General features: G+C 47.8%; 1 protein-coding gene across 5 annotated transcripts in view; it reads right to left on the bottom strand.

Annotated features, from left to right (window-relative positions):
- The window catches only part of LUZP1 (leucine zipper protein 1), a 71,758-nt gene that overhangs the window by 6,612 nt on the left and 50,717 nt on the right, over positions 1 to 14,429 (bottom strand). For 4 of the 5 annotated variants that reach the window (XR_006286557.1, XM_043532191.1, XM_043532189.1 and 1 more), the window contains exon 3: positions 1,695 to 1,862. Coding sequence is in view for 4 of the 5 variants with exons in the window: in XM_043532191.1 (XP_043388126.1) it covers positions 1,695 to 1,862 (168 nt within the window). In the remaining variant the exon portion in view is untranslated. Of the gene's footprint in view, positions 1 to 1,694; positions 1,863 to 9,946; positions 11,062 to 14,429 lie in introns of those variants that run through there. The other variant, XM_043532190.1, reaches the window with a different exon arrangement.

Below are 14,429 nucleotides of genomic sequence, written 5' to 3'. Positions count from 1 at the left end.
TCATGCTCAAATAAACTGGTTAGTCTCTAAGGTGCCACAAGTACTCCTTTTCTTTTTACGAATACAGACTAACACGGCTGTTACTCTGTACCCCCTTTCTGTATTTACACTGGAACAGCTCTGACATGCCCCATCTCATCCTAGGCTTCCCAGTGATACCATGGCCTTGTCCAGGGACAGGTCCTATTTGTTAAATCAGTGTCCTTGAGCTACAGAAGGAGCACACAGTTTTGTAGTTGCTGTTTTCTCAGTTTTATGGAATGTATCCCTTAGGGACCTGGCCTGTTTCCCAGTGGATATAACCTGGGCACTAGTTTCCAGGGTTTTCCAGCTGCCAATCTCAAGAAGGCAGCCTATGAATCTATGAATCGCACTGGGTTCATCTTGTGCATCATCACCAGTAATAGGTGACCTTGCAGGGCCAAAATAAGCCCTCAGCTAAGTCTGTGGAGCCCCATTTTCTGCAGATCATGACCCTAATGAGACCCGTGAGATGCCCCTAGCCTTAAGGGGTCCCTGTGGGAATACTTTGGCTGCAGAACAACTACCATTGGTGATGATGCAGGGAATGGAAAGAACCCAGCTTGACTCTCAGACCCGAAGAGGAGTTGGTGGCATTGACAGTTATAAAACAGGTCTTCTTATTTCCAAATTAGACAAATCTGATCTCGATTCATGGAGACACAATGCATATGGAGCCCCATGATGCCATTTGACAGTCACTTTTCTCAGCAGTCACATTAAGTTGCATAGTGCTTACTTTGCTAACAGCATACATCGAAAAAAGCATATTCATGACAGATGTCATGCATCTCTAAGTGCCAGTACAGACAGGCTCTGCAGGAACAACAGCCAAATGTCAAAAAATTCGTCTCTTTATGGGTTCCCAGGCGGTGTTTCCCAGGCTTGGCCATGCACATGCTCAGGCTCATGTCAGCTGACCCAGGCTTGCAGGGCTCAGGCAACAGGGCTGTTTATTGCTACAGAGGCATTTGGGCTCAGACTGAATCCCAGGCTTTGGGACCCCATGGGGGGGAGGGTCCCAAAGCTCAGGGTCCAGCCCAAGCCTGAACATCTGCAACTACAATTTCACGGGCCTGCAGTTCAAGCCCTGCAAAGCCAAGTCAGCTGCCATGGGCCGCCGTCGGTGTTAAAGTGCAGTGTAGGCTCATGCAAACCCCCTCTGAGTTCTCTGTGTGGGGAGGAAAGTGGTGCTTGTGAGAGAGGATTTCCTCACCCCCCACTGCTCCAAACACTGACAAACGTAAATCAATGGCAAGAGACCCTGCACACAAGCATGTACCCAAAGGAAAGTTCAGAGTGAGGCAAAACAGGATGTCACCCCAGCTGATTTGCAATCTGTTGGGTTTGCTTCTCAATGAACACTGAACAGAAAGAGTTCTGGGCAGCTCCAGCACTGTTCCTCACCCCTAATCACACAGGGAGTGAAAATAGCCACCTGACCTTCCACCCACTTACCTATGCCCCTGTGACCCTGTCCCCTGTGTGAAAAGAGGTAGGAAGGATCCTCATACCCCAAGCACATGGGCAGGAATGTCCCTCCAACCCTGCAGCAGCAGTGGCCCCAGGGCTGACCTGGCTGTAGGGTGAAAGTCAGTGAGCTTGCAAATCTCTGAAGCACGAGACTCATGCTTCACCCTTGACCAGTTTAGTTCTCTTTAGAATAGACCTACCTGGTCCTCTGTCTTGCTGCCCAGCTGTGCATGGGGGCTGGTTCCAGGGCGCCGCTGCAGCTCCATCTGGGAGGTTGGCCTTTTCTCTGAAGTCTCAGCCTGGGACAGCTGTTCAGAAGAGCCATATTGTTTTCTTCTGGAACTGGGAACAAAATCTTTGCTTTCCTCCTGTAGTAACATAAGCAAAAATTTTGGAAATCTTGTGCTGTTCAATACATCAGAGAGTGCCCGGAACTGTAGCTGCCTCCAAGAGTCCTGCAGGTTTGCAGCATCAGAGAAGTCATGGCTAATTTAGCTAATGTGCCCACTTGCCCACAGTGAGTTTCACCATCCATTGTGCTGCCCAGTCTCACAGAGGCATAAAGCCTTCTGGGGAACCTCACAGTCCTCTGTCAGTTTTACTGATGAAAATAACTTTGGATCATCAGCAAACAACCTGCTGCCCATGTATTCCCACATGAAACACAGAGTGCAGAATAACTGATGCAGCGACGAAGTTCCAAAGTTAAAAAAACAGTTTAATCAGTCAAAAAATGCAGAAACTAGGACTGCAACAGCACCATTAACTTGGCTTCAGGGCAAACTGCTTCGTTTTCAATTAATATTTATCAAAATAAACAGCAGCGTTCTGAAGCCAACATTTTTCGAAGTGGGCACTGAGTGAGGGGCTTCCCTTTTTGGGTGCCCAGCATTAGACACATAGGCCCAGATCCTTAGAGATACCTCAGCATTGCTCTGATCAGGGTTGCAATGCGTAACCCCTAGGTGCTCTGCCGCCCTGTTGCATTTCAGCCTATGCTAGGTGCCCAGACCCCCCATAAGAAGCCAAGTAGCTGAGCAGGGAGCCATGTAAGCCAGTCAGGAGCAAAAGGTTGAGGAGAGGGGTAGAGAGAAGAAAGTGGCATAGATGCCTAAGTGGCTGACCTGGTAAGACCTGGCATCTCCCTCCACTGAGGATCCTCAGCCACGAATGCTCTCCTGCAGTTAGGGTCCTAGGTCCAGATTCTCAAAGGTATTTAAGCACCTAATTCCCATAGGAGTTAGGTGTCTAAATACCTTTGAAGATCAGGGCTCTAAGCCAGTTCAGCAGCTCAGGTAGCCCATGTCCTAGCATCTGCAACCATTTCTCTCTCTCTGTTTCTTGCTCATGCTTGCCCCCTCTCTCATGCTTGCCCTACATTTCCCTTTGGCCCTGATGCTCTTTTCTGCAGATGCTCTGCTGCCTATTGGTGGCCTGTCTCCAGCCCTCCTGCTGTGGGGTCTGACTGGTATCAGGACTTAGGCCTGCTCAGAGAATGCCGACTGGATTAGGCCTCACTAGCAAGCCAGGCATTCCCCTGCCTAGTTTGAGAATCCTGCTTTGGGGGTTATGGGGTTTCAGCTTCAGCGAGGGCTCGGAGCAGCTCAGTAGCTGTGGGGCAGAGTCAGTACTTCAGCAGTTGTGCAAATCCTTACCAGTGGAAACTTAGGTACCCAGGGCACTCAGGCGCCAGCTGAGTCACGGCTTTCAAAATGCCAGTGGCACCTCAATGGCGCGCTTAGGTAGGAGCAGAGGAAGATAGGCCTCTAAGCACTTTTGAGGATCTGGGCCCTAGTGTTTGATTTTGAGAGATGAAGAAAGTCTACAGCTCCCATTGATTTCAACTGGGTAGCCAAAAACTGGATACTCTAAAATTAGCAGCTGTCTCTGAAGATGGGACCCTAAACTACCTCTTAAACAAGCAAAGCAGAATTCAAATATACTCCACCTTTGCAATGCATCTGGTTACCTATTGCTACTGGAAGCAACTTTTCCATTTCTGGACTTTGTGGTTGCAAATGTGCATAGTCACATAAACATAACTTTATGCATTTAGTTTGTTTTAAAGAAAAAAAAAATCTACTAACTCTGAAGAGTTTGGTTTAATTCAGTGGGAGTCAGATCAGCCCCACATATTTAGCAGAGACATGTATAACACCATCCAATGTCTGGAAGTTGAAGCAAGAGAAGTTCAGTCTGGAGATACGGCGTACATTTTTAACAGTGAGAGTAATTAACCATTGGAACAATTTACCCAGGGTCGTGGTGGATTCTGAATCACTCACCATTTTTAAATCAAGATTGGCTGTTTTTGTAACAGCTGGGGCAGTTCTTTGGCCTGTATACACAGGATGATCACAATAGATGATCAAAATCATATGATCCCTGCTGGCCTTGGAATATATGAACACCCTCATTCTTTTCTTATTCCATCTACATTCTAACACCACTCTGTGTATTCTTCCTAGAGTTTTATCTGGGATGATTATAGGAAGATTTTGAAACAAGAAGAATGTCTTTTGCAAAATATTCATTTTGAGTGTGGCTAGTATCCCTAAACAAGAAATTGCATACTTCCCCCAGCACTCCAAATCTTTTCTCATTTCCTGAGGTAGTGCTCTGATATTGAAATCATGGAGCTCTTCTAGGCAGTTTGAGATCTGATTCCCAGATATTTGTATCCAATGTTTTCTGGAGGGGTGACTTCTCAGTGTCTGGCAAATTCACAGACAGCACTTCAGATTTGGCATAATTTACTTTAAAGCCACTCGTTTTCCTAAAGTCATGGATTTCTTTAGCTGTTTGGGTTAGATACAAATAATATCACATCTCTGGTGATTACAGCTGATGTGTTCTTGCAAGTTCTATTCCTGTGATAATTCACTGTGCAATAGGCTCCATTGCTAAGGCCACGAGTTTGTCACAGAGATCATGGATTCCATGACTTTCCAGGACCTCCGTGACTTCTGCAGCGGCTGGTGTGGCTAGCCTGGGGACCGCCTGAGCAACTCAGGCAGCCTCTGGGCCAGCTGCACTGGCCGCTGCTGGGGCAGCCTTGGGCCACGGCGCCCCCTGCAGCAACAAGAGTTTGGGTTGGGGGCTAAGGGCTGGGGCACAGGAAGGGGTGAGGGCTCTGGGGTGGGGGCATGGCCAGGGGACTCTGCACGCTGCCTCTGTGTGCAGGCACCACCATAGCAGCTCCCATTGGCTGCGGTTCCTAGCCAATGGGAGTTGCGAAGCTGGTGTTTGGGGTGGAGGCAAAAACGGAGAGCCGCCTGGCCACACCTCTGCCTAAGAGCTGAGGAATGTTGCCACTTCTGGGGAGCCGCGGAGCCGGGTAGAGAGCCTGCCAGCCCTGCCAACCCCTCCCCAACTAGTGGGGGTCCCAGGCCAAGCAGTGCCGCCCGCCTCCTCCCCAACACCTGTGGGGAGTGGGGCTGTGGCACCCCCAGGCTGCGGCACCCCCAGGCTGCTCCCCCACAGCACCTGTGGCACCCCCTCCCCAAGATTTAGTCACGGGTATTTTTAGTAAAAGTCATGGACAGGTCATGGGCCGTGAATTTTTGTTTACTGCCCGTGACCTGTCCATGACTTTTACTAAAAATACCTGTGACTAAAATGTAGCCTTATCCATGGCTAATGTGAAGATTAAAGGAGATAAAGGACACCCCCCTTTAGTTCTCCAGCACAATTCCCACAAGAGAGACTTTGAACAGAAAGGGCTAGATCCACAAAGGAATTCAGGCTCCTAACAGACACTTCAGATGCCTGCATCCAACATTTAGATCCTCAGAAGCCCCACTCAGCTGCAACTTAACCCTGTAGGCACCTAAATTTCCACCTGCAAAGTCACTTAGATGCCTAAAATCTGTCACTGGGTATGCGTACAGTCACCTCAGTCCTTACACCTAGGTACCTCGCTCACACGAGAGCCCTGGCAGCAGCCTCAATTTCAGCATTCCCATGCCGACAGGGCCAGCTGGAGAGGCAGGTGCCCTGGGTGCCAATTTCTGGGGGTGCCAACTCAATACCGTGGAGTCGGAGTGTGTGACATCACTTGGCTGGGTTTTTCCACCCTGGTTGGCAAAACACCTAGGGCCAGATCTGCCCATCTATCTTGCCTATGGGGCCTCACTTTGGCAGGCATGGGAGACTTCAATCACCCCGCTATCTGCTGGGAGAGCAATACAGCAGTGCACGGTCAATCCAGGAAGTTTTTGGAAAGTGTAGGGGACAAATTCCTGGTGCAAGTGCTGGAGGAATCAACTAGGGGCAGAGCTCTTCTTGACCTGCTGCTCACAAACCGGGAAGAATTAGTAGGGAAAGCAAAAGTGGATGGGAACCTAGGAGGCAGCGACTATGAGATGGTCGAGTTCAGGATCCTGACACAAGGAAGAAAGGGGAGCAGCAGAATACGGACCCTGGACTTCAGAAAAGCAGACTTTGACTCCCTCTTGGAACTGATGGGCAGGATCCCCTGGGAGAATAACATGAGGGGGAAAGGAGTCCAGGGGAACTGGCTGTATTTTAAAGAATCCTTATTGAGGTTACAGGAACAAACCATCCCTATATGTAGAAAGAATAGTAAATATGGCAGGCGACCAGCTTGGCTTAACAGTGAAATCCTTGCTGATCTTAAACACAAAAAAGAAGATTACAAGAAGGGGAAGCTTAGACAAATGACCAGGGAGGAGTATAAAAATATTGCTCAGGCATGCAGGAGTGAAATCAGGAAGGCCAAATCACACTTGGAGTTGCAGCTAGCAAGCGATTTTAAGAGTAACAAGAAGGGTTTCCACAGGTATGTTAGCAATAAGAAGGTGGTCAGGGAAAGTGTGGGCCCCTTACTGAATGAGGGAGGCAACCTAGTGACAGAGGATGTGGAAAAAGCTAATGTACTCAATGCTTTTTTTGCCTCTGTCTTCACGAACAGGGTCAGCTCCCAGACTTCTGCACTGGGCAGCACAGCATGGGGAGGAGGTGACCAGCCCACTATGGAGAAAGAAGTGGTTCAGGACTATTTAGAAAAGCTGGATGAGCACAAGTCCATGGGGCCGGATGCGCTGCATCTGAGGGTGCTAAAGGAGTTGGCGGATGTGATTGCAGAGCCATTGGCCATTATCTTTGAAAACTCATGGTGATCGGGGAGGTCCTGGCTGATTGGAAAAAGGCTAATGTAGTACCCATCTTTAAAAAAGGGAAGGAGGAGGATCCAGGGAACTACAGGCCAGTCAACCTCACCTCAGTCCCTGGAAAAATCACCTCAGTCCCTGGAGCGGGTCCTCAAGGAATCAATTTTGAAGCACTTAGAGGAGAGGAAAGTGATCAGGAACAGTCAGCATGGATTCACCAAGGGCAAGTCATGCCTGACTAACCTAATTGCCTTCTATGATGAGATAACTGGCTCTGTGGATGAGGGGAAAGTGGTGGACGTGTTATTCCTTGACTTTAGCAAAGCTTTTGACACTGTCTCCCACAGTATTCTTGCCAACAAGTTAAAGAAGTATGGGCTGGATGAATGGACTATAAGGTGGATGGAAAGCTGGCTAGATCATCGGGCTCAATGGGTGGTGATCAATGGCTCCATGTCTAGTTGGCAGTCGCTATCAAGCGGAGTGCCCCAAGGGTTGGTCCTGGCCCGGTGGATTGCACCCTCAGCAAGTTTGCAGATGACACTAAACTGGGAGAAGTGGTAGATACGCTGGAGGGTAGGGATAGGATACAGAGGGACCTAGACAAATTAGGGGATTGGGCCAAAAGAAATCTGATGAGGTACAAGGACAAGTGCAGAGTCCTACACTTCGGAAGAATCCCATGCACTGCTACAAACTAGGGACTGAGTGGCTAGGCAGCAGTTCTGTAGAAAAGGACCTAGGGGTTACAGTGGATGAGAAGCTGGATATGAGTCAACAGTGTGCCCTTGTTGCCAAGAAGGCCAATGGCATTTTGGGTTGTATAAGTAGGGGCATTGCCAGCAGATCGAGGGACATGATCATTCTACACTATTCGGCATTGGTGAGGCCTCATCTGGAGTACTGTGTCCAGTTTTGGGCCCCACACTACAAGAAGGCTGTGGAAAAATTGGAAAGCATCCAGCAGAGGACAACAAAAATGATTAGGGGCCCGTAGCACATGACTTATGAGGAGAGGCTGAGGGAACTGGGATAGTTTAATCTGCAGAAGAGAAGACTGACGGGGCATATGATAGCTGCTTTCAACTACCTGAAAGGGGGTTCCAAAGAGGATAGCTCTAGACTGTTCTCAGTGGTAGCAGATGACAGAACAAGGAGTAATGGTCTCACGTTGCAGTGTGGGAGATTTTGGTTGGATATTAGGAAAAACTTTTTCACTAGGAGGGTGGTGAAGCACTGGAATGCGTTACCTAGGGAGGTGGTGCAATCTCCTTCTTTAGAGCTTTTTAAGGTCAGGCTTGACAAAGCCCTGGCTGGGATGATTTAGTTGGGGATTGGTCCTGCTTTGAGCAGGGGGTTGGACTAGCTGGCCTCCTGAGGTCCCTTCCAACCCTGATATTCTATTATTCTATGCTCAGAGCCCTGTGCTAAACAATGCTGATCCAGGAAACGCAGGTGTTGGTGCTGCCTCCCCCTTATAGCCTTCAGCCCACCTACGTGACTTTAGAGTGGAGACACAGGTTCAAATCTCTTTCGGCTTGCTGTGGAGCAGGGATTTGAACTCCCATCCCCCTTCAGGCTGCCCTAGCCACTGGGCTGTGGATTAGCATGAAATAGGTCTCTTCTAGTCTCGCCTGTTGATGCTGTTCCACTTTGTATAAATAGTTAGTCACTGGGCCAGAAAAAGAGTGACTGACTCTTAGCCCAGCAGTTTGGGCACTCAATGAGGATGGGGGAGACCCCTGTTGAAGACCAGTCATCATTGATAACTTCCTTTTTGAAATACAGACATCAGAACTAGACAGTATCTAGTGATGGTTTCACTAAGGCCTTACACAGCGGTAATACCACCTTCCTACTGTACTTGCTATTCCCGTTTGTAGATCCAGGGACCCCTTATAGCATCACACTGGGAATTCATGTGCATTTGGTTATCTACCATAACTTCTAGGTCAGTGGTTCTCAAACTTTTGTATTGGCGACCCCTTTCGCTCAGCAAGCCTGTGTATGCGATCCCCCTTATAAATTACAAATCCTTTTTTAATATTTAACACTATTATAAATGCTGGACGTGAAACAGGGTTTGAGGCTGCCAGCTTGCGACCCCAACATAATAACCTTGAGACCCCCTGAGGGGTCATGACCCCCAGTTTGAGAACCAGTGCTCTAGGTCCTTTTCAGAGTCACTGCTTTCCAGAATACAGTCCCCCATCCTGGGAGGCTGATTTATATTCTTTCTTCCTAGACATATGATCTTGTATTTGGCTGTATTAAAATGGATGTTGTTCAAATGAGTCCAACTTACCAAGCAATCCAGTTCGGTTGTCCCCATGATTATTTACCACTCCAATTTTTTATCTCATCTGCAAACTTTACCAGCAATGATTTTATATTTTCTTCCAGATCACTGATTAAGGTAAAGAACAGAACCCTGAGGGACCCCACTAGAAACATCCTCATTGAATGACAGTTACAATTACTTTTTAAAGCTATTTAATAATATAGGCTATGTTGATTTTGTGTAGTGCTAATCTTTTTTAATCAGCATGTCATGCAAGACTAAGTCAAATGCCTTGCAGTAGTCTACAGGAGTATTTTATATTAACAGTTACGTTTACCAACCAAACTTTTAGTCTCATTAAAAATATCCAGTTTGTTTGACAGAACCTATTTTCCATAAAACCATGATGACTGGTACTAATTATGCTACCATCTTTAACTCCGTATCGGATCAATGTCAGGATAATCCACCTATAGTTCCTGAATCGTCCTGTTTACCCTTTTAAAATACTGGTGCAACAGTAGCATTGTTCCAGACTTCTGGAACTTCCCTAGTGTTCTAAGACTTGTTAAAAATCAGCATTAATGGTTCAGAAAGCTTCTTGGCCCATTCTTTTAATACACCGGTAACCTGTAGATTTAAAAACATCCCTGCTAGGAATACCGCCTCACCTCTGAGGTGTTGGGAAGATAAATTGTTTACAATATTTATTTTTTGGTGTATGCAATCCGACCAAGCCAAGCCATAGCGTTCTTATTAGCGATGTTCGAGGCACAAAGACCTCCAGGGAGTCGAGTCATTTTGCAGTCCTCCACAATGTCTGTCATGGTTTGTGGCTGCCCACACTGACATAGTAGTGGACTGTCTCTAAAACACCAATAACATTCCACTGCTGTTTATAAAGAACTAAGAGGCAAATTTTCAAAGGTATTTATATACCTGAAGATGAAGACAGGTGCCTAGTAGGATTTTCCAAAAGGCTAGAGTGCCCAACTCTCACTTAAATCAAGTTTGAAATCTACTGAAATCAACGAGAGTTGGGTACCTAGGATCCTGCTAGGCACCTATCTGCATCTTTAGATGCCTAAATACCTTTAAAAATCTGGCCGTTACACTAGGATGAAAGCAACATAGACAGTTTCGTCCCAGTCTAATTCTGGTGTTTGCGTAGGATTTCCACTTCTTTTGGATGCTCTTTGAGCCTACTGAGCTCAGGAAGATTTTCAGAAATGCCAGGTGAATGTTGGAGCACAAGCCCCATTGACTGTCCTTGATCTTTAATGGGACTTGAGGCCCTAAATCCCTTAGGCACATTAAGTACCTCCCCCTTGTTCACATCTGTACTTCCCCAGGCCGATTTTATTCTCCCCCACTACTTTTGTGCTTTGCTCCTTGGAAGGCCATCCCCTCCCTCCCCACCCCAGCATTGGCTCTGAACTAGACACCAGACTCATTCTAGGATTTGGAGCTTTGAACTTTGCCCTTCAACATGCTCTTAGCGTCTCTCCACATAGTGTTCGCTCTTATGGAACTAATCCCTTAGGACTGTGAGTTTGCTGGGGTGTGCCCAGGATCTTGCCTCCCATCTTTTTGCTCTGTCCTACCTATTGGTTGCCAGTCCTATCCCCTGCTGTGTGTGTGTGTGTGTGTGTGAGTGATATGACTAAAACTGCTCTCAGGAATGAGAACGGGTTTGCATCCTAAAGTAACTCCACTCTCAGAAATATGATGGAAGAAATTAACAGTTGCACTAGCTCTTTTTAAATGCTGGGTGTATTCTTCTGTTGGTTCCTTCTGCTTCAGAGTGGGCTGTACATGACTTGCATAGGTTTGTAGTAGTGGAAGTTGTATTTTTATGCACTTTGCATTAAGAGACTTCCAAAGAACTTAAGAACGTCTCCCTGTGATGTATTTTCTCTCTCAGGAAGCTGCTTCTAATGACCTATGGCTCTTACAACTTATTGCCTCCAATGGAGGGTTCATTGTTCTTCTCAAGAAGTGCAGAAAGATTTCACTGTAATACTGTTTCTTTATTTGGGGCGGGGGGGGGGGGTGGAGATCTGCTCTAGCAATTATTTGGGGGCAGGTCTCTTTGCCTGTGCTGCACAAGTGGTCAGAGTAGATGATCCCAAGGGTCCCTTCTGGCCTTGGAATCTATGAAAGCAAGGGAGAACGGAGAGAGGGTCATTTTGAAAATGGGAGGAAGCGAAGGCTAGGCAAGGCTCCTTAACTGGACACCTCATAAGCTTAACAGACAAAGGTCCTGTGCATTCCAAATAATTACACCTTCGTCAATCCAAAGCCAACGCCTTGTAGGCTCAAGTTGTGCCCTGCTCTTGAGGGCTATTTCTAGGCCAGAGGTCAGTGTTCACACCCAAGCCACTGCAGATACGTCTCCTCCGAGAAAGGGCACCGTAGGTTTGTCAGTTAGGTTTGAAAGCTCAGCTTTCATTAAAAAAAATGTTGCCAGCCTTCACAGTTGCAGGGAAAAGCTCACGCTTAACCCAGCTGCATTATTCCTGGGATCCGACTCATGATTTTTGAGTATTCCAGCCATCATTGGGGCTGCACTGCTAAGACATTCATAGCTCTGCCATGTATGTCAGATGTATTTATTCCAAACTGAAGCCAAAAAATCCTGTATTCCATGCCAGCATGTATTCTTTATTCATCTCTCTGTCTCTCCACCCAAAGCTGCTCCCTGCACACAATCTCGTCTCAATGAAAAAACTCTCTCTTCTACATCTCCAGCCTTCCAAGATCCCTCAGGCACCCGCCCTCTCATTTAAAATACCAACGAGAACATCTTCCTTCCCTCTTACCTAGACTCTGAAATAACAGTTGAGCAACAGAGAACTCAGTGCTAACTGTACTTCCTCAGGGCCAGATTGTCAAGGTATTTAGGTAGCTAAATGAAACAGTTACTATAACTGTGGTTCTTCGGAGTCGGAGCCTTTTGCCTAGGAGAACCCGTACAGGGGTGGTGTTCTCTTCTTGTGTCTATAACCCCTCCCCTGGCTATCTGAGGCAGCACCGCCCCAAGCCCCTCAGTCTCTTCGCACCAAATGTCTAGGGCAGGATTTCGCAAACATCATTGCACCGCGAGCCCCTTCTGACAACAAAAATTACTACATGAGCCTAGGCAGGGGGCTGAGCTCACCCAAGCCCTGCGGCCCCGGGTGGGGGTGCAAAGCCAAAGCCCGAGCCTACCACCCCAGGCGGGGGGAGGGGCAAAGACAAAACCCAAGGGGTGAAGCCGCAGGCAGGGGGCTGTAACCTGCGCCCCGCTGCTCAGGGCTGAAGCTGTTGGGCTTCAGCTCTGGCCCTGGGCAGTGGGGCTTGGGCTTTGGCCTCTGGCCTCAGCGAGTTTAAGCCAGCCCTGGTGGCCCCATTAAAATGGGGCTGTGACCCGCTTTGGGATCCTGACCCACAGTTTGAGAACCATGGTCTAGGGGAAGACGCTAATGCAAAGGGGATGGGGGACAGGATGTGGAATACACGTCTGCATTACATCTCCAAGAACCAGTTACAGTAAGTAACCATTTCTTCTCCTTCGCGTAGATGCAGACGTGTAGGCCCAGTAGGTGACTCACTCTCCACTTGTCCCAAATCACTAAACAGATTTTGCTCAAACTTAACAAAAAAAAAAAAATCAACACATCACCTTCAGACAGAGGCCAAAGACATAACATTTCAGCCTGGAAGGAGAAAGTCTGAAAATGTTTAGAGTGAGGGAGAGGATGGGAACTTAATTCTCATGTCACTGCTGCTTTGATATACAGCTCAGCTCCATGGAGGAGCCAGAGCTACCACTGTGATTAATAGCAGAGCCACTGGATGAACTGCAGGTATCTTGCACCTTTGACTTGTGGGCCTGGTCTCTGCCTGCTAGTCCATCTCCACAGGAAAGGTTCTAATACTCCAAACCTCCGGCCAGCTTCAAACAGTTGTTAAAAAGAACCTGCCAGAGAAACTCCAGCTTCTTTTTGGAATCTCTCAGAGCGTCTAAGGGGCTGGACACGTAATGTTGCCAACACTCAGTTTGTTACATCCACTTGTGATCTCTTGAGCAGCTCAAGAATTTCTGACTGACTGGTTTGTGCATTTCTCGCCTGTGACCACCAGAGGGAACTCCCCACGGCTGGAGCTGCTGGCTTTGCCTGGCAGTTTCAATGGGCCAGCACCTCCCCCAGATTTGCTGGGTCCTACAGGGCAGAGCTTCCACCAGCGGCTGATGCTGAGATGCAGGCTAAAGCTGCCTGCACCTCACAGATTTCCTGGCCACTCATTTTACAACTGACCCCTCTTTCTATCAGAAGTGAAGAGTCCTGAGGCTGAGGTTACAGAGTGGCACTGAGGGGCAAATCCCATCAAAGTTTAGCCTCCCTGCATGAAGGATTTTAGTGGCCCCTAGTCAGGGTCTCTGTCATACACTGGGCCACATATCTGGCCTCAGCAAATTGGGAAGCCTCCGTTTTCTGCTGTCTGCGTGCAGACCACGGCCCTAGCCCAGGGAGTGGCAGCAGCTTCAGCCCTGTTTAACCTCCCACCATGCTGCATTGAGAGGGCAGAACAATGCTGGGGGTGAGAGAGACGGCAGGTGCATTGGCCCTCCATTCCCAAGCCCTGCTCAGCCAACTGCCCTCACCACAGCAATTGCTGCAGCTGGGCTCTGTGCAGACGAAGCAAGGGACAGGACTGGGGAGATAGGAGAGCAGGGGTAAGCCTCCCGGGGGTAGCACAGGAATTGCCTGGGGAGTGTGGCCCTCCCATCAGCCAGAAGTGGGTAAGTGCCCCCAGTTTGTGCGTGTGTTGAATTTGCACCATGAAATACACACACAAAGAGCCCGACTGAGTGCAAAAACCAGACACCACCAATGATTTTTTAAAATTATTATTTGACAGACAAACTTGTGATTTGAGGGGCAGGGAGCTGTATCATGATATTTGAACTCCCAAAGTTGGTAAGAGCATGGTCCTGGACTGGTAGCAGATTTAAGGTCCGATATCTCACACCAAAGTAAAGACTGGTGTTATATGCCACTTAGAAAGGTCTTCCCATGGAATACAGTAGCCCTAGCAGACCCCCCAGATACAGACCTAGCTCCTTTAGGGGATTTTTTTGAAATTTCTCAATTGTATAATTTTCAGCATTGCCAACTTTTACAATTTTATTGCAAGTCTAACAATAGTTGTTGTTTTTCTCAAAGACCACGCTCCTGGAGTCATGTTATTGTGTGAGAAGCTCAGCTTTAATCTAAAAAAATGTTGCCAGCCTTCACAGCTGCAGGGAAAGGCTCACACTTAACCCAGCTGCACGATTTTTGGGATCCGACTCATGATTTTTGGGGTTTGGCAGTACAGACCTTTTCTATCCCTTCAAGATCTGGAAAGTTGGACTCAAGGTGCTAAGTATATGACCACTCAAATGTGTGATGATGGGTAAAAGCTTCATTGGGGCTGCACTGCTAACACATTCATAGCTCTGCCATGCATGTCAGATGTATTTATTCCAAACTGAA

This window comes from Chelonia mydas, chromosome 19, assembly GCF_015237465.2.
Source record: "Chelonia mydas isolate rCheMyd1 chromosome 19, rCheMyd1.pri.v2, whole genome shotgun sequence".
NCBI classification, from domain to species: domain Eukaryota; kingdom Metazoa; phylum Chordata; order Testudines; family Cheloniidae; genus Chelonia; species Chelonia mydas.
Note: the sequence above shows the minus strand (reverse complement) of the source record. Positions and strands in the feature narration are given on the sequence as shown.